Genomic DNA, 27,945 nt, shown 5'->3' on the forward strand with positions numbered 1-27,945 from the left:
TGAATAATTTCTCCCTGATCGGCAGCTGGAAATACAAAAAAAAGCTGGAATCGTAAAAAAATAAGGGTATATTAAGCCTCTAGCTTAAAAAAAAAAAAAAAAAAAAAAGTCTTATACCATTTTTGAGTTATTGGACAAAAACAATCTAAGTGAAAGTTTTACACAGCTGATTCAGTAATAACACTTAGAGAGAGAAGTTTAAATTAATTTAGCACAAAGTATCTACTGAGGTGACTCTTAGATATATAATATATTTTGTGTGGATGAGAAAACTGCCTGAATACTGCCACAAACACTTGGCATAGCAAATAACACGTAATAAAGGAGTTACATAACCCCATTTTTTTTGTTTGTATTGTTTTTTTTTCAGAGTTAATTGTATTTCTATTTCTTTAAGAAATTCTAAGATTTTAATTTTGTTCGTGTAATTTTAATTAACTGAATTGTTCTCTCTCTCCCTCTCTCTCTCGCTTTATATATATATATATATATATATATATATATATATATATATATATATATATATATATATATATATATATATATATATATATATATATATATATATATATATATATATATATATATATATATATATATATATATATAGTAATCAAAACAACTAACTTTTACAGCCTCTTTCAAAACCTTAGTACAAATGGCTTGAATTGGAAAAAAAATCTTTAAAAGTCTTCGAAAAAGCATCTAAACAGACCAGCTAATAAAACCTACTCAGGGGCTACAACCCCCAAAAGCTCAGCATAAGGAGAAGAAAACCAATCAATAGGAATGCGATAAAAAAAGGCCAAAGTCAATAAGAGGACGACATGACATCAAAGCAAGTGGGTGAAACTGTGTTCTTAAAAGATAAATCTTGAGTTAAAATGACAAAGCACTAGTTATGCTTCTGATGCAACACCCGAGCGGACGTATCAAACCTACGTGAGTAGGACGGCTGAGGTTTGCCTTGTTGCCTGGATACGAACGCGGAGGGTGGTGCATTGGGGAGCCGTCCTGCGAGTGAAACTGATTTACGGCGGCGGCCATTGTGGCTCTATGTCATCACTGTTATCGTGGAATGACCTTCCTCCTTCTTGAGCCAGAATGTCGCTGGTTTCTTTGACGCTGTTGAAGAAACAGTGGATGTGAAAACAGCGCCATTTCTGTCGGCGTCCATGATACGCGATGCTACCGCAGCGGATTCCAGAGCTCGAGCTCGGATCGGCAGCGGGAGAGAAATAGCCGCTCCCCTTTCGCTGCTCCTCTTTACTTCAGCATACGGCAGGTGCGTAAAACCAGCGAAACAAGTGTGAATTTTCTCGTATTATTACAGTGTTTAAGTGTGTCTGAGAGGTATTTCGTGTTTGGCCAGCTTACTCTTTCGCTGTGTGACGATATGGCGTACCTTTTTGAAGGGAAAGCGTCTGATAGCCTGCCGGGGCAGCTGCTCCTCCTCCCCCTTGGACATAACAACAAGCAGACTTGAAGCTCACGATAGCTAAAATGCATTTCAGTTTCCGGTGGACTTCTTTGTTTTAGTACATTGACATTATTTAGGTGTTGTATTTTCGACCGAATAGATAGACTTGGCCTAATGCTCGTGAGTTACGGTTAGCTGGCTAACTTTGAACGGACGGACTATAAATGTCACCGTGTAGAAGCAGCCTCTGTCCACCTGCCAGACATTTAACATAACCCAATACTCATTATTTCTGAGGGAAATTTAAAGAAACCATTATCTAATTGGTTGCAATAATATCGCCCGTGTGCCATGAATGTGACTGAAAAGAAGCATGGTTGTAACCTGACTGATGAATTTGATGAGAAGCTGTCGGTAGCTAACTTGGCTAACTTAGCTGATAAGCTAAAGGTCGGTGGTCCGGCTAACCTTGCCATTTGAATGCAAAGCTAATCCTGTTCCCTTCCTTCAGCATCAAAAGTCAGAGCATTGACAGCTGACACTGAATTGGTGGCTATCTTTGTGGTGCATCAACATCAATTTACTGGGTTTCTTGTAGTCACCGCACTCGATCGTCCAGCAACATAAAGTCAGTAAAGCTTGCGGATCTGCACAGCGTTATATCACAACCGAAAATACAGGAGGTTACTCATTTTTAGGCTGCTTAAACAGAGTTGTTGTGCTAACATGTATGTCGGAGTTGTCTTGACTAGTGGCTTACATGATAAAGTTGTGGACAGTGCAATCACGGGCTAGCTGCCGGGGCTAGTGTACATACAAGAAACAGCTGGGCTGTAGACATGGTCAGCCATATTTTATAATTATGACGCTAGCTAGCGTTTCAGCTGTTGTGCATCGGTAGTTAAAGATTTGACAATGTATTACTTGACATATATATCAGGTTAGCTGAAAGGATAGCCCTGCATACTGTAAAGCTTCTTATCTTGCCCTTTTGACGTCTCTTACGGGTAACCTATAATATGCCATTGTTGAGTGACGACCAGGCCAGCCAATCATATTGGGGCAGCCTCCATTTGCTCTTCACGTCGGTTCACTAATCCACTGCTGCCATATGACACACATGTACTTGACAGCAAGCATTTTCCTGCCCCTTGACTGCACACTTCAATGGATTATTGCTTGTTTTTATTGTTTTGATATGGGGACAAACATGTAGCGTTTTGGTTACACTACCTGAATCAAAAGCCAAGCTGTTTTTTTAGATCAACATTGTAAAGTGGTAGTTTACAGAGTTTTGGGAAGTAGATCTAACACAGACTTCATTAACTTGATATTTTGAAGTGTATGCACACAAAAGGCCAAGGCATTGATGTGACTGTGCATTATACAGTTGAGGCATGACCACGCTCCAAACTGGAGCCTGACCCATATCACTGGTCTGTGAGTGGCTACAACAAATATAATGTCTGCTTATCTTAACTGAAAATGTATACATTATATATCATTTCAATCATATTAATTTTATTTTGAAAATATACAATGAATATATTAATAACATAGATTGGCATCATTCATTGGCTGTTAGTCAAGATCATGTGTCATGATGTTTGAATGTTCAAATTGTTAAATAATAAAAAAGATAGAACGCCTAGAGTGACTATTATCTCATCTTAAAGATGTATTTTATTCAGCTGTTTTAACCAGCCCCTGGTTTTTATGTGATATAACTGCTAAATGTGGTTGTAGGGCATCTAAAAGCTGTTCATTTTTGCCAACAGCAAAAAACAACCATAATCAAATGAGCAAGGATCAGTGTCAGTTACCAGAAAAAAACAGTTGGACCCATTTGAGATTGAGCACTGGAGAAGAACGCAGACTTCTGCATAAATAGTTCAGGAAGGAACTTCTACTGGTAGGAGACTGATGTCACACCGACGCTGCTCAGCAATGTGCATTTAGGGCAAAAGATTTAACGTTACAGAGCCGTCAAGTCCAGCTCACGGAAGAACAGATTCTTGTCTTGATTCAAAGCACCCACCAGGCAGCAGAGTGGAACTTTAAATCTTTATATTTGTTGAACTGTTTTACAATACATTTCTATAGCATTTTTCAAGGTTTTCAAGCCAGTTTTGTTTATTCTCAAAGTATAAATCTCAAATACCATTTCCTCTGTTTCAGGTTGTGCCGGTGAAGTAAGAAGAAGCCCCAATATGGACCCTTCCAACTAAAGCGCAAACACATTGTGTGTTTTGCTCAACAGCATAAGCCATGCCTGATGAGTAAACCCCCCCTTTTTGCTCAAAGCAATAAAAAAAGAAAAAAAAACATCCTACATGCCTCCCCATGTAGAGCCCCTTCAGGGCGTCCTGCTGGAGTGACTGTCCCTTCTTCCCAAGGTTCTGCCTCGTCCTCTCTCTGCACCCTTCTCCACCAACCACCCTTCAGTAACTACCCATCACAATGCTGCTCTACCTGAGAATGGCCTACACCTGAGGTCCCATGCGTCCAGTGAGCACCGATTCAGACGGTCCTGCTCCTCCTGAAAACCTCTCTTGCCCCTACCCCCTCGTGGGCCCCCTGCCTGCCTCAGAGATGTCCCTGCTCCAGTCGCTGGGTCCAGTGCAAAGCTGGCTCGGCCAAGAGCTTGAGAAGTGCGGGATTGATGCCATGATTTACACCCGCTACGTCCTCAGCCTTCTCCTGCATGACAGTTATGATTATGACCTGCAGGACCAGGTACGTTCCCTATTTTAGTCCAGCAAGAGCAAAAGAAAATGTTCTTGCTGTAATTGTTGGGGTGAAGTGTTGAAATGACAGGGAATTTGACTTCTTGGTGACACCAATTTGTGAGGAAGAGTTAAAACAGTGAAGCTTCCTTTGACATCATAACACTTGATCCAATGAGTGTCTTTAGCTTTCAGAATCAATAACATTTATCAGAAGAGTTCACAAAGCATTTATCAATCTTTCACATCTTAAACTGATCCACAATTTGGAAAGAGAATCATTTCCAGTACTACTTGTGTCATAAAATGCAGAATTTTCTACTGCTAACCCTTTTGAAACATTTTTTAATGTACAACAGCGAAGTATGGATCAGATTATTATGACTAGGGATGGGTACCTTTCACATTTCAAACAATACACTACCGATGTCTGGTACCTGGCAATCAGTATTGGTAGTCAACTTACCGCCGTGTTAATGTCCAGCAAGTAAAATCGTATTCTCTTCCACTCTGTCACAGTCACAAGGATGCATTTAGGTACCGAGACATGATACCTTTTGATGTTAAGTGAATTGGTACCTGGTACTTTCAACAGAATTCGGTCGGTACCTATAAGTACCTTATTCAGTACCCATCTCTAATCATGACACATTTCTGGTTCCTTTGCCTTCTGAGGAGAGCCAGAAGCATCAGTCATTTACCTGAAACAGTTTTATTCAATAATTTTAAATTTTTTTCTGTCTTTGAATTTATTTTACTTAAGTGTCTATAAGAAAAAAAAACTCTTTTTGAACAAGTAGATTCACATTGCCACTGGTATTAGATTGATTTTGGTCTAGTGATTAATATCTAAAATCATTTCCATTTTGCCACCACATCTTTATAAGCATTTTTTTGCATAACAGCACACTTTAATTTGCAAACTACTCTTTTGATAGAAAACAAGAATCGATCATCTGTAATCCGTGTGTAATCTGCATTTTGCCACACTAGTTTAGCCGTTAAACCATTTTGTGACCTTACCTGACCCATTCCTTTTGCTTGGCTCTGTTAGGAAAATGACATCTTCTTGGGCTGGGAGAAGGGAACTGGGAAGAAATGGGGCAAGAGTAAGAAGAAAGGAGGGACCGACCTGAGTCTTGAGGAGATGAAGAAGCAAGCTGCTGTGCAATGCCTCCGCTCTGCATCTGATGAGGTAAGCATGAGTATCTTAACTTCCATTTTGAGTGGTGTTAATTAACTTTTTTTCTTGATCAAGAATATTTATAGGCGTTTTGCACTTTTACGTTTTTTTTTAATTAAAAGCCTGGTCAATACTGAAACCATGACAGTGTAATTGGTCTTATTATGAGAGGAATTTGTGACTGTAGTACTGCTTGTTTCTTGTTTAGGTGCAGTCATGCAGATATTAATTGAATAAATCACGGTGAATAGACTCTGAGTAAAGCTGTGTTAGTGTGAAAGGCTAAAGCGTTGAATGTTTAACTGTGATGTTACCTCATTTCTCTGACTTCAGTCAGTTTTAAATAGGAAGTGTCACTGATAACCCATCTGAGAGCAGTGGTAGTAGTAGTAAGGAAGGTGTGATTTAGTTGAATATGACACAACATATTAAGTAGAGGGAGGCAGGGGGAAGGGTCTGTAAGCCAAGAGGAGGAGGAGTGTGGAGCTCCTCTCAAGGGACTCGACTCTGTGGTCTATTTTTTAACCAGCACACGCTGCACAGGATTGCAGCAGTGAGTAGCGGAGTCGGTCTGCTGTCAGCTGACCGGCATTAGCACAGTGATGCAAGAGGAAACACAGGGCTGGGGAGAACTTTGCTTTGCTTTTCGTCAGGTGGCATGGTAAGGATTAACATTTTCCGGAAGAGTGAGTGTGGCAGGCCTGGCACTGAAGAGTGGTTATGTTTGAGGCTGTTTGAGTTGACTGTGCCAACTTGGACTGTATGTAAGCGTGTTTGTCCTGCTACTCACCCTTGTTTATATGCCAGTAACCTTTCTTATTGCTCAATATTTAGTAGTAAGTGAGCTCATGTGTAGTTCAGTGCTCAGATAACTATGAGGCAGCCACTTGTACTGTTTATTTGAACTTTTTTGTTTTTATTTTCCTTGAAGGCATTTCTGAACCAAAGCTAAATTTAGCCCAGTCATGGTCAAGAATGCCAGCGCTCTCATAAGTCAGCTGGCTCGAGTTGTGTCAACCCCGTGCCGTTCATTCTTTCTTTAGGTCACACCAAGGGTCTTAGTAGCATCTCACTCCCTTACTCTGCTCTCAGATTTGGGGATGTTGATTTTTTTTTCTACCGTAGTTTGTTTCATAATTGCTGGGACCACAAAGTTAGTCAAGATCTGCTTTTGATTCGATTCAACTCAAGGGCTTGCTTTTGATATGATACAATACTCGGTCTGTCCCGTACAGCTAGTTATAGTTATAGGATCACCAAACCGGTTATAAAAACTGATTGGACCATTTCATGGATAAGCTTTTAATGCAAACAAAAATAAGTTAGAGTGATTTTCACTGTGAAATCAGAAATATTTCCTTTGTGCCGGATGACAGTTACATGTAGGGCTGCAGCTATCGAATATTTTAGTATTCGAGTATTCTACTGAAAATCCCATCGATTAATCGAGTAATCGCATAAAATACATTTTTGTTTAGTTAAAGAGCAGTTATTTTTCAAATGAAAATTTCTCTCTTGAAGAAATAGAATTTTCTGATACAGCATGTCAATAACAGCACTTGCTTTGGTAGCTCCAAAATTTTGTAAACACACTTTGACACATTTTTTGTGCCTTGTACATCTCATCAAATGTTGCGGACCTAAATGGCACCCATTTCGTAGAATGACCCATTAGTCTCCAAACTCCAGAAAAGAAGCTAGATTTGTTGCTAGTTGCTATTTTGTATAAGAGGTAGCTTGAGGGGTCTGAAAACTCTCTTATTATGGCCTCAGCTCTATTTAAAATACCACTCTTTGATCTTTTTTAAAATTAAACGATTCCTCGAGGCGGATAAAATTACTCGAGTATTTTTTGTAATCGAGTACCTCGAATCATTCGAGGAATCGTTTCAGCTTTAGTTACATGCATCACAAGTTAAAATGAACTGTAAGTGTCGATATTTCAGAGAGTTTTTTCATAAAATTCCTTCTCATTTGTTGCAGAACTCTGGAATTGAGAGCCTCGTTGAAGAGCTTTGCTCTAAACTGAAGGACATCCAAAACAAACAGAAAGGTATGGCTGATACTGTTCAGTTCGATTTATATTATTTCTATTAAGAACTTTGTACTAAAAGGTAAAAATCGAACATCTTTTATGAAATCCCTGACATAAATGATGCTTTTTATCGTCTTTACAGAGGAAAAGCAGATTCAAAAGAAATCTGATGGCGCTCAGTCTCCGGAGCGAGTTGAGTCCCCCTCTTCAAAGGACCAGGTGGAAATGTAAGTATTTATCAGTGTGAGTGTTTTCATACATGTGGTAGCAGGGCACGTCCATAATAAACCGCTGGAAACACGATTCAACATGGATTTCTTTTCCCTGTGTTTTTTTTTTTCCTACAGGTATTATGAAGCCTTCCCTCCTTTGTCAGAAAAGCCTGTTTGTCTCCAAGAGATAATGACGGTGTGGAACAAGACTAAGGCCTGTGCTTACTCAAGTTCATCATCCTCTGCAGCCCCACAGACCAGCACGGACACCTCCTCCCCAAAAGATTGCAACAGCGAAGGAGAGGCAGCGAAGGAGCGCAACCCAGAGGCATGTAGTGCTACCACTACTGTGACCAATGAGAGAGGCCAGCAGCGACGCAGCAAGAAGGAGAAAGAGAACAGATACTACGGTGGGGCAGCAGCAGAGGAGAAGTCTACCGTCCACTCCAAGAGACAGATCAGACACAGATCTGAGGGCAAATACAGACCCAGGTCCTGGTCCTCTGGCTCTAGTGAGGCTGGCTCAAGCTCAAGTGGGAACCATGGCGACTCTAAGTCATCCAGGAGCAAGGCAGTTAGAGTAAGGCACAAATCCAGGGAGGCTGTGAAGAGTAAGAGAACACGCAACAGCGGGCAGATGAAGCTTCAGGTGAAGGTAATCGACAAAGAGGATCGAAGAAATGCCGGAGGGAGCAGCAGCAGCACCGCAGGAGGAGCTGCCAAACAAACACAGCTTTATAAAAAGGGGAAGAGACCGCTGAAAGAGATTCGTAAAGATCCAGGCTGTAAGGAAGCAAAAGAGTGCGGAGTTGAGGTCAGAAACAAAAAGGAATACATGGAGGAGCCACTTTGGTACACTGAGCCCATCACAGAGTATTTTGTACCTTTCAGCAGCAGACAAAGCAAGCTGGAAACAAAATATAGAAGCAAGGTCGACTCTCCTGATGGCTTTGCTTTGTCAGCTGACATGGAAAGGCTGCCGGAGAGAATCCAGGGAATCTGCATTGCCAATGAGAACTACCAGAGAGCGTACCTAGCAGCAGGCTCGTTTGTGGATGGGCACTTTGTTGAAGGGCCTGGCGAGGCAGAAGATGAACCTGCTGAACTCACTGGGACCTCAAGCTGCCCTCAGCCCGAGGATAGTAGAGATTTAGATGACAAGCATCTGTCTGAATTCACTCACTTCTATGAAGTGGATATTTATCAATCCATATTGGATACTAGTGCCTCAGACTCGATACAAGAGAGTCGGATCCTAAGCATGATTCGACAAAAAAGCAAAGAGCAAAGAGACGTTGGGGCAGAATGTTGTTTAGTGTTAGATGGCCTTGAGCAGCAAGGGAAAAGTGCAATACGGGCAGACTCACAGGAAGCTTCGGGATCGGTTGGATTCTTGATGGAGGATCTTGAAACCATGGCTCAAGTGTGGGGATGTTATTCACCATCTACTTCAGAAGATATAGACGGAGAAAGTTTTGTTGGAGATTCTCCTATCCGGCTCTCTCCACTCCTTGATAGCGTTTCATTCACCCTGAGCAAACTTTCAGGACACCTGGAGGAGCCGCCTGTTCCTGAAGCCACCAGTGAACCATCTGTTTTGAACTCATCCTGCTTCTCTCTTTTTGAGTTGCAGTATGACAGCCCCACTTTTCCTTTTCCCCGCGACTCACTCTCCATTGGTCACGAAAACAACACAGATTCTAGTAGCTGTCTCGACCCTCATTCTAATAAGCAGTCTCGTTTGCTAATATGGACCAAAAATAGTGCCTTTGACGAAACTGAACACTGTTCGAACCTTTCAACACGAACTTGCAGTCCGTGGTCACATTCGGAGGAGACTCGTTCAGACAATGAGCAAGGAGTTGTCCCGACAGAGGATGCTGCTCATATTGGCAACGAAGAGATTGATTGTATAATCCCTCCGCTCTCTGGTACATATCTGGAGGAAGAAATCTTGGAGTTTTTGCAAGAAGACTCTGGCCGTAAGTGTGAGGAGGTCAGTGTTACAACAGCACCCAATCAGACCTTCACCAAAAAATCTAAACTAGAGTCCATTTGTGGCATAGCATTGGAGGAGGACGAGAGTAAACAGTACAGCACTGGCATGTTTTCAGACAACACAAACCAACATGGTGATGACTACAGCTCAGGGATAATAAAGGACATTTGGACTGCAATAGGAGATGACAAATCTGTAATGTCAAGGCAAGGAGCAGAGAAACCCGGTGAGGGGCTTTTCTCAGATGAGTCGGCTGGTTATTGCTGCAGCTGTTTGGAGGTGAAAGGAGGTCCGATTCAAGGACCTCAGAAAAAAGCAGTGCAGCGCTCAGAGTATCACTTGTGGGAGGGCAAGAAAGAAGAACAGGACTTAGCCAAAAACAAGCTCTGCAAGGTGGATGCTGCCGGGGATTATATGACTCCGTCCAAGTCCTGGGACTTAAACTCTGAAAAAGAGAGTACATCTTTCATCCTGGGAGGTGTGTATGGAGAGCTGAAGACACTAACTGGTGATAAAAACTGGGCTGTCATGCCGCCCAGTGACACCCAAGAAAGCCTGCTAACATGTGCTGCTGCAGCTGCTTCTGCCTCCAGCTCAGACATGCTCACCATCACTGGAACAGATGTGTTCATGAACACCGGCAGCTGCTTTGCTCCTGGGCACAAGCCCCTGTGGAGGCCTCTTGTTTCCTTTGGGCAGAGTGACCAGGCCATCAAAGGCGGCGGGGACGGATTAAATAAGGGATTTTCTTTCATCTTCCATGAAGATTTGCTTGGATCTTACGGAGGCTTGCATAGTGAGGAGCAAGGTTTGGAATATCCGTTTGCATCCTTCAACCTGAACAATCCCTTCTCCCAAGTCCTTCATGTGGAGTGTTCCTTTGAGCCTGAAGACATGGCCTCATTCAGTCCAGGGTTCAAGCCCAAATCCATTCTTTGCTCGGACTCTGAGAATGAAGCCTTCCATCCAAGAATATATGGCATCAACAGGACACAATACAGGGCCATTCGCATTTCCCCCAGGACTCATTTCCGACCAATATCGGCTTCAGAGTTGTCTCCTGGTGGGGTGAGCGATTCGGAGGCTGAGACTGACAAAGAAGAGATGAGTTTCCCCGTCCAGGCGCCAGTGGATGTCTTCGATGATCCTCAGGCTGACCTTAAACCTCTTGAGGAGGATGCAGAATGTGAGGGCCCCTATTATGGGAAGTCAGAACTGGAATCTGGTAAATTCTTACCCAGATTAAAGAAGTCTGGCATGGAGAAGAGCGCCCAGACCTCTCTGGATTCACAGGAGGGTTCCAGCACCCTTCTGCCGATTGCTGAGCAAGAGATTTGCTTAGACTGCAAAACGGCAGCAGCTGCTTCAACTGCAGGCAGAGAGACGGGCGTCTCGGTCTGCAAGATTCAAAAGGAGGAATCATCAGGAGGAAAACAGTCCTGCTTATGTGCACCAGCAGGTCAGATCCCCAAGTATGGGATCACGTATGACTTTGTTGGAGAAATGCCAGAGGTGAGGACTTCTTAAACCACACCATGTTTTAGAATATATTATGAGCTGTAAAGTGAGTTTCCCCTGTGATGTCTAAGGCAGTGCTAACTGAAACACTCTAACCACTTCTCCTTTGTGTTGTTTAGTTCCCTCTGTTAAATGTAAGTGGACAGGGAGGAACTGGCAACCAGCAAGATGAGTGCTGGTGGCAGAACACACTCTGTTCCCCCCTTTTCCCAGGATCTCAGTGTACAGGTAAAACCAACGATATCCATTGTTCAGTTGTAACCAATTGGCTGTTTGTAAACTCTTTTTGAGAGGTGATCAGAGATAACTAACACAGTGTTGTAAGGGTCGGAGTAAAAATGTAACGTACAGTTAAATGAAAACCTCTGGTCCCAACCATTGTCTGTGAGTTTACTGTTGAGCCTGACTGCTTAATGCAGCACAAATCCTGGAAACCAAAAGGTAAAAGATGAACCGTTAGATTTCCTCAGGAGAGTGGAGAAGATGTGTGTCTTTGCTGCTGAACATTGACAAGGAAATGAGGAATCGTTTTGATCAACTGGTTTGGAGAGTCAAACAACAGAGTTGCTGGTCTCCTGCTGCCTAGTATTGATGCGTGACTAAAGTGTGTTCAGGTGTTGACTTAGGTGTTTTGTTGACAGTAACAGTACATGAGAAACAGGGTTGTAATAGTCAGGGAATTTTCTATGTTGGAAACTTTCCATGGGAATTTTTTCAATATTTTCATGAATTAACTGGATTTTAACAGCATTTACCTGGACATATACATGTATACATATTCAACGTTTTTTATAAGCAGACATGCAAGCTAACATGTAATGTAGTATTTTTGAGTAATATCAGGATTTTGGGAGATTTTTCCCAACAGTGGTCCAACAATCATAAACATAGACATGTAAACATGTGTTGTAGCTTGCATGAAAAAATGGAAAGCGTTTGTTGCTTTACCTTAAATGTGTCTATTACTTAAAGTTGAATCATACTTCAGCATCGGTGAAAGACAGATTTTCAGGGCACATACTGATACTGATTATCAGCAGTCAAGGAACTTGATACCTGATATTTGGGGCCGGTATTCATTTGCAGTAAAAGTGAAAATTTGGCGTCAGAATTTCGGGTAATACAAGGTCTAACACTTTGTTTAAATGCCTTTCAAAATTTTTTTTAAACAGCTCCTAGGCTGTCTTTTAGTTAAATGAAAAGTTAAAAAAATGGCTCCCTAAAGTTTTCAGCAAGTCAAATTTCTAACAAAATGGCTCTGCGTGTCACCAATCAGATGGTTCTGCCACCAGATTTTAAAAAAAAGTCAGATGCCCATATGCTTCAGAATGCTGAATATTGACATAGCCAAACTGAGAATTGGCCCAAACGATAATCAGACTGAACGATTATCTGTCTACCCCTTTTCCCTGAGTATTGTCATCATCAAAAGTTACCTCATCAGGACTTAGGGCACAGTTACACTGGCCATCCAAACCATGCCGTGCTTGAGTACAATTGACATTGACATGTAGGGAGTTTTGTCCCTTTAACGGCGTGAAACATCACTTGTGGTGATACACTGTTTAGTTTAAAACCTCTTATTCATGGACTTTTTTTTTCCATGCCTGTTTTACTCACAGTTGTGTTATTTGGTGCATGACATTACCAACTCTCTTTTTCCATAAAGAAACTCCCATAATGGGGGTTGCAAAATACTGATGGGGCAGTTGTATTCCAAAATCGAAAACTGTTTTCAACTGTATATATGATCTATAACTATAAAAATATAAAAGCCAAATTAAGTATTTCAGGGCTTTTTTGTTTGGCTATCGATTGGACTTTTAATGTGTCCCCACAGCAGGGATCCCTGGTCTCTGACACCACTACTCTGAGGGGCAGTTGTTGGTCTATAGCTTTTGAAACCTTTTAGCTTTTAAAACACACTACACGCAGGTTAAGGAGCACCAGTACCTTAGGAAAAAGGTGATTTGTGAATTTTTGGTATGCATTTATTAACTTTTTTCATGTCTTTCTCCAGGGAGCAGCAACATTTGAATTCTCCAGTTTTGCAGAGGACACCTGTCGTTGAGGGAAACCTTCCCTCTCCTTTTGTGACTGGACCTCTACCAGCAAAGATTCAGGGTCATCTCAGAGCTGGAAAACCTAATGTAGGCTAATTGTCTGAGACCACCCAACCAAAACACCCCGCTCATAACCCTGCTGGTTTTCATTTACTAACTTACAACCTTGTGTAATCAATCAGATCAACAAAAAGTGAGTGAAAATAGGAAAACTCAAAAATGTGTTCTGTGTTTGAGTGATGCCATGTGCGGAAATGCATTTTAGGCATTTTTAGAATTTGTTTCATTTCATTCTTCTGTACACTGGTCCTCATCGAGTCTCACAGCTAGAAAGTTGGGACATTCTTTTGTTCTATCCTTGTCAGTTTTGTTCCCATCATTTTTGCTTTTGAACTAGGATACTGGTAGTTGTTGGTGTCTGAATGGTTGTGCATGTGTGTTCGTCCAGCCAGTCTCACTCCTCTTTTTCTGATGTTGTGTGAAAACGGCTGCGTTCACATCCTCTACTTTTCATCTTGTGTTCAGAAGTTCAGAAAGATTATATAAGGATGTTGAGGTTTCTGAGTTGTGTAATCTTTTGAGAGTTTAATTTAAATAGTTTGGACGACTTTCTGAATGTTAAGTAGAGAATGTGTGCAGCTTTCTTCTAAATATCCCTGAAACCCTCCCAAGTGTGAAAAGTTATCATCAATGAGTCTGATTTTTGAATGGTGATAGTCTTACAGAAGCTAGCAGTAGACTTAGTATGGTTTGTGAGGCTAAATTTGAAAAAAAAAAATCCTTAAAATTACAAAAAAAAAATGGGAAATCAAAAATGAGTTTTGTAGGAAAAAAAATAATCTACTTGAAATGCAATGCTGTAAAAGAACTGAGGGGGAAAAAAAGAAAAAAAAGTTTGTGTTTTGCGGTAAAGCCCCATCATGAAAAGACAAAACTACAGCCATTTCTGCAGATACCTTTGTTGCAACTGAATGAAACTTTGTTTTATTTTTTGTAATCTCAATGGTACAGACTATTGGTGCTATAAAGATGTTCAATTTGAAGTTGCAGTTCAATGATGCGGCTGTGAGAAGTAGAGAGCCTAGTTTTATTTGTAGTCCAAAAAGTCAGACTCCATGAATATCTTTTTGCTGAAAATTGTGAAAAGAAGAAAAAATTTTCTTGCTAAATGTTGCTTGGTTTTTAATTTAAGGAAACCTTTCAGTTGTCAGGCCTGTACTAGCTGAAACAGAAATACTTGCAGGTATTTAAGTCTCACCTTCTCAGTTTATTGTCCAGAGTCAGCATTGACAGATGGTTAACTGTGTTTGCTGCACCCAAACAAACGTATAATGAAACAAGCGGCGGGGCGACGGTCAAACCAAAAACATAAATAGCATAAATACACTAAGGTACAAATGCTTTTTTTCCATATGAGGTGTGTTTTTTGTTTTGTTTTAAGATATATCTTGTTGAAATATTGAAAAACGTCTCACTGTGTGTGAGTGTGTTTGAGTGTGTGTTGGCAGAACTTGGGAAGGCACCGGTTCAGAATGAGTGTTACTAAACTTTATCTCAGAGATACACGAATGTTTGCAGAGACGTTCTTTCAAAAAATAATGCAAATGCATAAGAAACCCCTAAACTGCAACCACACCACAAAGCAGAAACTCAAAGCTAAAGGTGTTTTGGTTGGCCCTTTAAAAAGACCTTTACGTTGAAAATAAATGAATCTGGAGCCATTGCAGATGCAGTGCTGGAGCCTGACTGATCTATCCACCAATATTTGCATGAAGTGTTTTCCCTCTGGTGCAGGCGAGACATGTCTGTTTGCAGAATATCAAATCTGTTTCATCACAATTTGTTGAAGTTGTAATACGAGATATATATTTAAACGTATTTGCTGCTAAAAAAGCAGAAAATGTCTACTGGTTTGAACACCTATGAAATGAAACATATGGCCATGTAGTCAAGGAAAAAGTTTTTCTCATCTTAAACCGACATCAGTCCCGGAGATGATATCAGTCAGGCTCTTGCAAATGTAATCTGTAAAACAAGTTCTTTTTTTTACTTGCATTAAAAAATTAGTAGCAGTGTGGTTTATAGGTCACATTATTCCTTTGAACTGAAGCACAGCAAAGTAAAAATCATTCCTCCTTTATCAAATATTAGATGAACAGTGTGAGCAGATGCTGTAATGCACTGTCCCAGGTGAAGGTGTCTCTGTATGGCTTTAGAAATGGTTTCATTGTTAAAAATGGAAGTTAAGATTGTGTGTTAAAGTTTGCTCAACACAAACTCTACTGACCCCTCCCCCCTTTTCCAAGTAGCTGAACAAGAGGTACTCCAACTTCAGGGTCTTTGTCACCGTTCTTTGACCGTCATCAGACACTCAGGAATTTTTTAATACGAGCATACTGCATAATCTCACACTCAGACCTGTGACAGTGCATTGATGCAGTAATGTAAAACCTTGATTGTAGAGCAGAAATTACTGACGGGAGTTCTTTTAAAGCAAACCACATTGGTGGTTGTCTTTCATTTATAGTTTTAGGGGAAGAAAAAATAAAAAAATTAAGCCATCTTGGATTGCATAAGCAATGCAGAGAGGAATACAAGAGGTCCTATGCAATACCTTGGAGCATGTAAACATTCAAGAATATATGGAGAAGAGTCATTCAGTTAATTTTGCATGTTGACTTACTTTGAGTGAGGGACACCCGAGAGGAAAAAAAAACAAGGAATGTCTCCAAACACAGCATGCAAACATCACACTCCATCTTTTTCTGTTAGTTTGGAAATATTTCAGTTTGACTAAACACGAGAGGTTAAATCAGTGATTGGAGGAATGCTATGAGTGTGTGAATCTGTGTGTGAATGAGACACAAAAAGCACTTAAGAGTTGAAAGGAATGCATCACACCTTTCTCCATTTGATTCTTCCATTTTGATAGGCTGTGTGTTTAAAAAAAAAAGACAAAACGAGGAGAAAATGCATCCTGTGATGGGTATATATGCAGTTGGAACGACACAGAGAGAGGTCACCGAGTTTCAGTTGCACTGTGGTCTTAGGAACATATCCAGCACTGAAAACTTCCTCGTCTTTTCATTCCCACCTAGACTCCTCCCCTTCTCCCTTAATGTTCCTAACCCCACCTGTCCTGAGTAGCTCTGTTGTTCTAATTTCATGTACACCCTGAGTAAATTATTTTGTTTCATTGTGGATTTTCTTAACATCTAATAAAGGAATAAACCAAAAATATTAGTGTGAACTCCCTTGTTTGATTTTGCAGAATCTGAAGTGTGTATCCAGTACCTCTTTGTAACACTAGAGGGCAGCATCAGGTAGCTATTATTATCAAGTCAGACTAATCAGAAAATTACTTGTATAGTTGTCCAACACTAAAGTAAAAAGTAAAAATCGTAAAACCTAAAAACAAGAGTATGGTAACTGCAATTGTTTCGATACATTTACCCACTAAGTTGTAAAAGAACATTGAACATTGTAAATTTTGTGATGACTAATCTTTATGACACATTTCAGGCAGCATTATGTGGAACCCAAGAGGGTTAAAATATACATGACACTTCTGGAATAAAATTTTTAATTTTTGGGAAGTGTTTTTTTAATGTTCATGTGTTTTTGTAGTCTAATGAATACTGCTTGAAATGTATTTAAAGAAACAATGGTGCTTGCATTAAAGTTGTCCACTAAGATTTCTTAATTTTTACGTGAGAGGGTCTTGAAATGTTTCTGAAACTGAGAATGATACAGATGGCTCTTCATGACCTTCAAAAGCAAATGTGACCAATGAGTTGGGTATTTTCTTTAATTTGATTTTAACTTCCTAAATCACTGTCAGGATGTAGGTGTCAGAGCAGATGATATACAGTACACTGTAAAAACTTCAGTATTACTTGTGGAGGTCATGAAGTGGATTTAGTGTCTGTTCCACAAGTACTTTAAAACTCCCAACAACTCTAACCCTCTGTGTGTACCAAAAAATAAAAAGCAAACAAATAAAAACAAGAACAGAAAATGGTATTTTGGCCAGTTTGGTGGATGATGTATTTAAGTCATGTCTTTTTATTTCGCCTTGTATTGTGTAGATCATAGGTAATAACTCCAAAAGTACAATCAGAAAGTGCAACCTCCCCACCAACTAAACCCACGCCACCCTAAATCAAACATTGCACCGTCTTCCATATTAAAAAATAAATTAAGTACTTTATATTCACAAATAAACACAAACATACACTACAGAATATACAGTGACTACTATTCAGGTAAATCAAAGGTAGCATAAAATAACACTGATGGATAAAAAACAAGTTGATGATGAACGCACAATGGTATTGATAATAAGTAGACAATAATGGAATATATATTAATCTCTGCAATATCCAAATATTTTCGACTTTTATGAACAGAACTATAATAGTATATAATAACTATAAATTACATGTCATTAGATACTTTGAAATTTTTTAGTCTGGGTTCTATTTATTTTCCTGAAAATGAAAAGTGAGCCTGTTCAAACTGCGAAGTCGATTATTAATGCCTTGGGATCCAGACAACAACAAACAGGTGAATCAATCCATCGACGGTGAGCATTCTGGACTCGATTACTCGTCACTCACGGCACAACTTTGTTTTAAGATGGCGGCGGAAGCATCGAAACAGGTGGAGAAACATAAACGAAGCTAAATAAACTTATATCAGGATTTTTTTTTTAATTCTCCAAGTAAAAGGAAGGTGTTCTCTATGCCGAGTAGATGCTGCGAGATTGACCATGTCCGAAGTCTTTTTTAAATTTTGAAGCGCCGTTGAAATCAGTGAGTAAACGTCAGCAGTGCGTCACTTTAAGAGTTAGTCCGGTTCAGCCTGCAGTTTTTGTTCACCTCCCTGCAAAGGTGAATATACTTACTTTAATCTGAACATATGATATAACTCCGGAGCTGTTTGTGTGCTCGAAGCTGCGTTGAGGAGGCAGGGAGGTGATGGTGATACTGTAGTAACTCAGCATCATCATGGACCGCCCCGACCAGCGGCGGGTACCTGCCGCCCACCTGTAGCATCAAGCAGCGGCAGCATGGCGAACACGACCCACGGTGCCCCGGAACAGAGAGAGACCCACTGTGGTAGGTTTCGAACACAATCTGTCATGAAAACCCCTGTGGATTTTACACGTTTAGCACTTCATAACCTCTGCCCTGGTGATGCAAAGGCTTTTCTCCCTCTGTGCGAAAACCCATTTGAGAAAATGGTAAATAATAAAATACCTCCTAAAATTATATTTTTGCACACCGCTTTACCAAGATACTCAGGACTTAATGAACAAATTCAAAACAGTCTTCAATTCGGCATTCAAATAAAAGCTTACATTTAATCCCAAATTTAAGATTGGAATTAAAAAAAGAAACTTCAAGCAACACAACCCGCTTTTCTCAAAGTCAGCTTCAACCCTGGAATAGCATGCTTTCACTCTCCTAATGAAACATACTACATAGAAATATTTAAATCAGTTAAAACGATATTAAATGCAGCATAAATGCCATTAAATTACATCTCATTTTTAAATATTTAGACATAAAAGTGTGTTAAAAAATCTGGCATTTAACCAACCAAACCAAAATCCAGTTTATGATTCTGCATGCGCTTATTTTGAACCAATTTTTATATATCATTTTAATGTAAAAAACATGATACAAATCAAACATGCCACCTCAATTAACATCAGTTTAAGGTAATTGTGTTCATAAATATTAAAACTTTACCCAGATAATACATCATTAGCTCATGCTGCCTTGTGAAGTGACGGCACTTGCTTGACTGGGATAATATTAAGAACATGACACGTCATTGACACAAGTGTATGACTGTAAAAGGAACACTTAACCAGCTCAATCAACATTTAGCAAAAGCTTGATTAAATGCAGCCTTTGATTTCACATTTTGAGTAACACTACATTCTGTGAATCCTGTAAAACAAATTCTTATAAATTCAGGATAACAAAAATCTATATTTTAGAATTTCACTGTCCCCATCACCATCCTGTCAGATTTTTTATTTTTTACTTTCAATTATGTTTATGGCTTGAGGAGTTGTCCATAGCAATAAAACTGAGCTGAAATAAGGCGCAGAAGATCAGAGACTGCTTCAATAGTTGTCATGTGCTCTGTATTATGTGCATTACACCATGAAAACTAGTCTGTGGCCCATGAGTTTTTCTTTTAACATGACAGAATTTTAAAAAGTTTCTGTGTGAGATGAAATTGATGTTAGTTATTGCACTTATAAAGAACTTGTAGAACAAGATGTGCATGTGCATGTTTAAGGGTGGTGCAGACAGTAAGAACAACTTTGATGAGGTTCATGACAACTTACACGAACATGTGTTGGTGTGGCTCCACACTTCACTGCTGATGTTTTAAAGTGCCTAAAAACCTGATGTGTGACTTTCCATGCTCATTTAAATCCAATTCTTTTGGTTCAGAGTGCCTGGTTTCCCAGCAGGGCGGTGAGGTAAAAATAATTAGTTTTCACAGTGTGTGACCTGTGCTGGTGACCTGTGCTTGTAGACTATTTCCACAGTGGCACAGGAACAACCTGTTGCTGTGTTTTGGGACAAAGTCTCCCAGCCCAGGCTCACATGACAACCTGCAGGTCAGGGTTTAGAGCTTTCTAAGAACCTGGCTTTGTGTGTGAACCATTTGAAAGCTCTGTTCTATGCTCAGAGTTTAACTTTTAAAGTGTATTATCTTAAATGACAACCTTTTCTGTTCGTGTACAACAACAATTCATGGAGGATTTTTGTTATTCCAAGTGGAACAAAAAGAGTGCAAATGCCTCAATCCATCAAAGTCAGCAGCTTGATTAGTGCAGCCTGAAAGCTTAGACACACTTGCTTTAGCTTAGCCTCCCAGCTGGTGTTAAAGTATGGAGTAGCTGTGCTCAGGCTCTGCTCATGTTACAGCACAGACTCCTGTTACAGGCTGGATACCAGGGGATTAGTTTCCACCTTTAAGAGTCCTGGCTTCACAAAGCAGAAGCATTTGTTATATTAAGTTTTTTGTTTTGTTTATGTATTTCGGTCAATTTGACAATAGAAAAATAAAAATAAAAACAAAGGAAAGGAAAGAAAATACAAAAGCAAAGCAAACAGAAATAATCGACTCATCGAAACAGGGACTGACTGAAAAGATGTAGGCTGAAGCAGAGCTTATATCGCCTACCCTTATCACTTAAAGTATAAATATATATACATATATACTCTCTCTCCCGTTTGTACTTAGAAAAAAATCTATTACGTTCAATTTGTGTACCTAAATAGATTTGTTTAGTTTACACCTATGTACACATACATACAGCTATATAATATACATATTTATATATAAATATAAGAAAATAGACTTATGCATATATATGTACACAAGGACAATGTAATAGTATGTTAGACTCTCATTACTATTATTATTATTATTATTATTATTATTATTATTATTATTATTATTGATCATATAAAGCAGGGCAAGCAGTTTTTACTGACAAATTGAAAGTAACACATTTGCTCTATTTGTTAACTATTGCTTTTAGAGATTTCTGTAAAAATCAGTCACTGTGTGCTCAAACATCCTTGTGCCATTATAACAGACCTAAGAAATCAAACCTCACCTGTACCTCAGGTGTCTCTAGATACCAAATGCTCAGTGGTCAGTTTTCTGCAGTGTTACTTGCTGCGTAAACATCAGCAGACTCTGCTTCTGACCAAAGAAAATGTTCTCCGTTTAGGGGCAATATGAGGAAAATATGTCAGGATTTTTTTTTGATGTCAGGATCAGGATCTGGATTTTTTCACGGTTGTTTTTCGTATTCATTTAATATTTTATCTAAAAACAGCATTTTTAGCCCCAAGTATTTCTTATCCTGCATTCTTGACTATTTTTTGCACCATTTTTTCCCTTTTCTGCTCCATTTGGTAGCTTTAAACCAGTCTTGTGTCCTCTAATGTGTTTTTTGAACTCTCACACTTTCACCATGATAAATACATTCATTTAAACATGTCAGCTGTAAGAGTTGTTGGGTTTCTGCAGAAGGTTTAGTGAAATGTTAGATATACTTTGGTTTGAGACCTTGTAGAAAATGTAAATGTAGACCACAACTTATTTTAGTGCCATAATTAATTCACCATAAGATGAAAGCTGAGGGTTATATGAAAATGAACCTCAGGCCTTAATTGACTTTCTGACTTTGTAAATGGCTGCTCTTGGCCATGCAACAATCTACAAACAATTATTCATGTTCAGAAATGATTTTCACATCCCTACACAGTTTTGTCAGGTCTTGGAATTGACTTTTTGAATATGGGTTTAATTTCCTTTGATCTGCATCAATTCAAATATTCCCTCCAAGATTTTTCCCATTATTACTAAAATAAGTGTGAAAATGGATTGAAAGAGCACAAATTTAACATATTGCTGATTTATGTATTATTTTTTTAGGTGTTTCTGGAGGAACAATAGTAGAAAATGGCTATGTTATGAGGGACATGTCTGCCTCTGACCTCCACACTCAAACCAACAACAACTGCCATGTTCCCAGCATGCACAGCGATCCCATCATCCCTGCATATGCGCCCCCCTGCTCCTCCACGCCCATCTACTACAGCAGCCCCCAAAAGAGCTGCTCAGACCTGAACCAGGACTGCCACAGCTTGTCTTCACAGGACTCAGGGATCCCGACTCTGGAGATCAACCCCCCAGAGCCCATTATCCATGGCCTCCGCCCAGGTGACGGAGGCCTCATCCTGGACCCCTCTCAGGATTCTCCTGCGACCCTGCCTTTGGATGATCATTCAGACAGCAACACTATCCGTAAATCCTCTACCTTCCCTCGCAGTGGGTATGACTCCATCCGCCTCTTCAGCCCCGCACTCAGGTTGTCCGCCACCACGGGGAAGAGCGTTGGGGGCGGTGCCTTGAATCGCAGCGATGACATCTCTGTGTGCAGTGTGTCGAGCATGAGCACTGAGCTGTCTGTCTCCAATGAAGACATCTTGGATTTCACTGTTACATCAGACTCCAGCGCCATCGTTACGCTGGAGACCGACATCAGCCATGCAGCTCACTTCTCAGACGTGACCCTGTCATCGTCACCGGGAAACCCCAGAAACCTGTGGAGTCCAGAGTCAGGGGTCATGGGACAGGAAGAGGATGGGAGGCCGAAGAAACTGGGACCTCTGGCAACTTTATTCAACAGGTGAGCAGACACACATCAGTACGTCAGGCTTTACAGGAGCTCGTCTCCAGGTCTCTCTGTCTCCTGTGCTGCAGACACTATATTAAAGTGCTTGGAGTAATGTAACAAATGTAAGGCTTTTCTCAGAGCTCTTTTAAAAGTCTAGCTTAAGTAAGAGAGCTTCAGCGACTGCTTGGGATTCACAGCTTCTGTGTTTGTAAGAAGGATACTAAATCTTCAGGTGGAAGAGGTCGTATCAGTCTGCTCAGTGGTGATCAAACAAACCGGGAAGCACTCTCTGTTTACACATACAGACCTCCTCTAGGACTCTTATTTACATACAGTAGTAATGGGCTGAGCTTTGACATAGTGCAAATGTGTTTGTAGAGCAACATGTGAGTTCATTGAAGTCAGTCAGAAGTCACTTTGAGTGGTTCCTCATTTGGCTTCATTGGTTGGATTTTAATCCTTCACATTCCACTTTTTAATGAACAATAGAGAGGTTTCACTTTAAAAAGGCGTCTGGAGCCGGCTCTTTGAACAGCCCAACACCTGCCGTGTGTTTTATGGTGTGTGTAGTTAGTGTGTGTGTGTACAGAATTCAACAAGATCCAGGTTTTAGTTCGAGGTTGTTAAAGCTGTTTTTATAACGAGGTAATGACGGCTGTTACTTTAATGACATCGTTAGGTAATAAATTGTAAACTTGAAGCTGTAAAAGCCTCAGCCTCCTCCTTGGGGTCATTACGTAACAGCGCTGGCAAAAGTCTCGCCCAAAACATCCATGGATGCATTTCCTGCTTGTTGTCATTAGTATGGGCTGTATTATTATAAAATCCAACTTTGCAGTTTTGTGAAACTTCCTTAATGGGCTGCAGTGCATGCTTTGTCCTTGCATAGATGTTCCATAGGACATGTTCTGAAGAAGTGTGGAACTACAAATAATTCAGGACTTAAAAAATGTGTTCATCTGCAATGTGTCTGTCTCTGACCTTCATCTGGAAGCTTGTAAGAAAGGCTGGGACATCTTATCTTCAGGTAGGCAGTCTTACAGCTTGTCTCTTTAGGATTTGTCTCTTTAGATGAGATAATAGTCACATGAAGCTTTATATTATAGTGAAGTCAGCAACTCTTCAAATATGTGAAAGTCATGGCTCATCTCAAACAGATTATTTGGTTCCAGTGTATCATTGGTTCTCTGACATGTTGTGTGATGCCTCTTGTAGGAAATGATTTGCCTGATGATCCCTTTACTTTCTTGCAAGATCTTTTATCTGGTGACAACTAGACGTAATCTGTTAAGAAATCTCTTGAAAGGTCCCATATTCTGCTCCTTTTCTGCAGTTTAATATGAATCATTGATGTCTTCATGAAATGATAGTAACATGTTTTGGTCCAAAAAGCCAATAAATCAAGCACAGCAGCATTGTTTCCAGGCTCTCATAGCCCCTCTGTTCAGAACGCTCTGATTTAGTGGGCGTGACCTTCATATGTAAATGAGCCACCGCTGATACCGCCCCACTCTTCACAAGCTCCGAATGCACAATGTTTAGATAACAGCGAAGCTCAACATTACAGTCTAAAACAACAGGCTAACCGCAGCTAAAGTTAGCATCCTGAAGCTAACACAGAGACAGGGGGGACACTGAGAAAAAGCTCTTACATCTGCTCCACAGTACACAGCATTTAAAATACTCACATTTCCAGGGTCTGAGGTTTGTTGGCGGATGGTTGGTAATGCGCCTGGATTCAGGACCAGTCTATTCGCTGGCCCTCTGTTGGACTGTCCAAAGTTGGAAAAGCAGTCGGCCGTGAAGTGACTATCACACACATGCACAGTTTTACTGAGTGTTGTTGGCACATTTCCTTAATAAATGAACTCTAGCGACTTTGTCTTCTTCTGAGACGGGAAGCTTGTGCATGGCGTTATGTGGCTGTTAACGGCCAAAAACAGAGCAGTGATGGCAGCGATGGCTGCTGGAGCAGCAACGGGGAGGGTGTTCGGGGGTATCTGCTCCAGTGGACCAATCAGGTCAGACTTGCTCCTGATTGGTCAAAAAAGGGAATCGCTGATGTCAGCAAATCCCCAAAATCCAAACAGCTCGTTTTAGGTCAGGATTTTACGTTCACAAGCACTACTAAGTACAGGTTTTGTCATTCAATATCACGTTTTGTGGGCTAGGAGGAAAGTCAAAGACCCACAAATTTTACTAAAAGACTAAAGTGTTTTTTGCACAATATGGGACCTTTGAATAGACACTATGTGTTAGTTCAGCACTACACTGAGGACAAGGTGTCTGGGTTGCTGGATCAGGTGTTGTGGTGTTGCTTACAGATAAATATATTGATCTTAGTCTCCTGATGGGGTGTTTTAGTGTGGCAGTGTTTGAAAGACCTGTGCTTTAAGCAGCTCCAGCTCCAGCTCCAGTTGATTTTAACCGTATTTGTGTGTCAGTAAATCCCAGCCTGGTTGTTGGAGCATACAGCTGTCATGAGGGTGTTACATGTGAAAAAGCTGATTTATCACACCAAAAGGATCCTCCTCTTCCTCCTTATCTCTGTCTGTTATCTCTCCTCCCTCACTTGCAGGAGTTATTCATTCCCTACAGAACAGACTTCTCCTCACACCCATTCCTCCCATTCTTCCCCTCCCATCTGTGAAGTCAGGCCTCTGAGAGTCTCTCCCTTCAGTTTCACTCTGCCTGAACAAACTCTCTGCATGGGACTCCTTTTTGTCCTCTCTCTGGAGTAACCAAAGTCAAAGTTATGGATCGTATTCTGACTGTTTAAGTTTTGATTTTAACTAGGAGTTTTGTCTCCTTTATTTACACTTTTTTGCTAATTTTTCTGTAGTTTCTTTTGGGGAAAGGATTCTGAATCAAAGTTTTCAGGATGGCGACCCCATCACTTCTTCTGTACATTGACAGGTAAGAAAACACAGACACAATGTGCTTTGGAAGAATCAGTTTAATGGTCCACACGCAGCACCCAGTAAGAGACGGATTTGTTTGAGAAATGGTCTTTTCTTCTAAACATCCTGCTCTTTGAATTTATTGTTTGATGGTCCTACGCCCTGCTCACTCAGCTCTTTTATGATGAGGAGGAAACTGAACGTTCTCTGCTTCTCTCTCTTCTTGTACTTGCTTGTTTGGTGTTTCAGTGCCAGGTCTTTTAAACCTTATCACCTCTTTGCACACACACACAGGACAGAACACAAGAGTTTTTAAATCTTCAACACTCATTGGAAACTCGACTCTAGTCATCCAAACAGGCTCCTCTGCCAGCCCTCATGGACGTTGTCTCTGTTCCACATGAGCAGTCGACCATATCTGCAGCCATTCAGCTGTCACGTTGAGGCACATTTGCTTACTCTGAATGCAAATCTTGGTCTTTCCTTTGAAAAAATTTGTTTAGTGGCTCACAGGAAATCTTAAAATATGATATTTTGTCAAAACCAGAGGGTAAGAGAGTTAATGCTTTGTCTCAGTCGGTCTCTGAGGTAGGATGTTGGTGCTCAAGTAGCCTCTGCACTTTAATCTGTGTTGAGTGTGTTTATGGCAGTTCAGGGTTTACTCAAGGTCATCGCTCTCTACAGTTCATAGCTGGGTTACAGTTTCACCTCAGCGCAGCCCTGCTCTGCAAATACTGTTGTTTGATTCTCATTTTTTAAAGGATTTTTCAGGATAGCTGCTTTGAGGTCATATTGGTTCTTTGTTAATCTATTAACACTAAAACTTATCTGTGAGTCTCTTATTTGTCACAGAAACTGTTCCAAGTCAAAAAAAAGGTAAGATTTTGTACACATTTTCTTTGCCCTCTCTTTCATCAATACAAGTCAAATCATTTCCATTAATTACAGTAAAGTTTTATCACAAATGGTATGTTTTTGCACTGTTGTAAAATTGTGATAACTCCAGGGTTTATTGCGTGCAGGGATTACCCCCATGTGTGTCTGAGATCCGTATCTTCATTTTTGAACAGATCAGTGTCTGCTTTACAAAGCTGATGTTTGAAAGAGATGCTATGTGTAACTTTGGATGAATGTTTCTTGAGATAAGTATTTTATCTCAGAGAGTTTAAGAAAAGAGAACCCATCTTCCAGACTGTTTTAAGTGCAGGGAAAGACAAAAGACTGTTTCCCATGACTTCTGTCTTAAAGACATGACTCTTGCCAATGCAGTGCATTTGTTTTGGATGAAAATTAAAAGAAAACAGATCTTCTTTTTAGCACAGACCAGTGCAGAATAACTGCTGCATGTGGGTTGGACTGAACATTATCACAAACAGCCTAGCCCGTGTTTTAGGCCTGAACCACACGTTTATGGATATTTTTTTGACCTGATATCTTTGTCCTTGTTTAAAAAAAAATCTCCGTCCACACCACAGAAATATCTCTGTCCATATGAAGAAGCCAAACTGAAAACGATCGCCTCTGAAGCCTGCAATGCCATGCCTGGCCGAAAAGTGGCAGGTTAACAAAGTGTGAAAACCATAGAAGAAGAAGATTATGAGCATGCGCAGTCAGTATCATGGTATGTAGTATGCACTAGTGACTTGTTGCTAGGCGCTTGACGTCATCGTGTCAACACCAGCTCCGTTTAACACCACTACACGAATCCACTCAACCGGATATTTTTTTATTTCTTACTTTTTTATCCGTTTTTAAAAATCTCTGTTTATGTGGGTGAAATCTCCGTGTTCATGTGGTTGAGAGGCCAAATTGGACAGAAAAATGTGCGTTTAGGATTATATCCATATACGTGTGGTTCAGGCCTTAGCTCGTGCTCTATCACTCTTCCATTCAGCTTTTCCCTGCTCCTGCTTTTTCTTTTTGACAGTCCAGCTCCAGTGTCCACCATTACTCCAAAAAATGAAAAACAGATTAATTTAAAATAACTTTCCACAGAGAGTGATGATTTTCCTGTTTTATACACAGTGAACTGTTGGGTTGAGATTCTTAAATGACTGGATGGGTATTGATAACCGGTTCCTATTAAGAATCGATTAGAAATGGTTCGATTCAGCCACATCATTTGCCTTTAGGCTTAACTATTCTCTTGTCCATTCTTTACATTACCTCGAAGCAGCTGGACCCTGCGTCAACATTGTGTGATGTGCCACACATCGATCACACTCGTCACTTAATGGCAGAATTTCCAAGACAGTGGCAGAGAGCTTGATGTGATTGAAAGCTTCACTTTACCAAAACAGATGCTAACAACTCAAAGCACACTTTTTGCAAAGCTGTAATATCATGCTAAGGTGGCAACACTACCAACATGTTAAAACCTGGTGTTAAATACCAAGAGGGTCATGTCATATTCATTTGTTTGTGAACTTAACAAAATGTTGTTGATACAGAAAACCTGTTAAGCCTTTTGTACACAGAAAATTCACTGGAGGAATTGCTAACAGAATGGATTAAGAATCGGATCAATAAGTGGAATTGAAAATGGTATTGTTATCAATAAAATCTTATCATTACCCTTCTCTAATCTTCATGGATATCAGGTACAGAAAACTCAGTTAGATACCGTAAATTTATCCAAGAACTGCATCAGTCATTAAAAATCT

At 40.3% G+C, this 27,945-nt stretch overlaps 2 protein-coding genes across 2 annotated transcripts in view; both read left to right on the forward strand.

Annotated features, from left to right (window-relative positions):
• The first annotated feature begins 1,071 nt into the window (after positions 1-1,071).
• kiaa0232 (KIAA0232 ortholog) lies at positions 1,072-15,968 on the forward strand. Its single transcript, XM_074699265.1, has 8 exons — positions 1,072-1,285; positions 3,599-4,156; positions 5,201-5,341; positions 7,313-7,382; positions 7,507-7,591; positions 7,712-11,087; positions 11,213-11,321; positions 13,114-15,968. Exons 2-8 carry the CDS (start codon positions 3,920-3,922, stop codon positions 13,128-13,130), a joined length of 4,035 nt encoding a protein of 1,344 aa, XP_074555366.1. The 5' UTR covers positions 1,072-1,285; positions 3,599-3,919; the 3' UTR covers positions 13,131-15,968.
• Positions 15,969-17,735: 1,767 nt separating this feature from the next.
• The window catches only part of tbc1d14 (TBC1 domain family, member 14), a 55,892-nt gene continuing 45,682 nt past the window's right edge, over positions 17,736-27,945 (forward strand). Inside the window, exons 1-2 of the mRNA XM_074699360.1 lie at positions 17,736-18,276; positions 21,638-22,394. Coding sequence (XP_074555461.1) covers positions 18,228-18,276; positions 21,638-22,394 — 806 coding nt within the window. The 5' untranslated portion in view covers positions 17,736-18,227. The remainder of the gene's footprint in view (positions 18,277-21,637; positions 22,395-27,945) is intronic.

The sequence above is a fragment of the Halichoeres trimaculatus genome, unplaced genomic scaffold, assembly GCF_033239565.1.
Source record: "Halichoeres trimaculatus isolate MK-OKI-2021-1 unplaced genomic scaffold, fHalTri1.1 fHalTri1_scaffold_22, whole genome shotgun sequence".
NCBI lineage: Eukaryota > Metazoa > Chordata > Actinopteri > Labriformes > Labridae > Halichoeres > Halichoeres trimaculatus.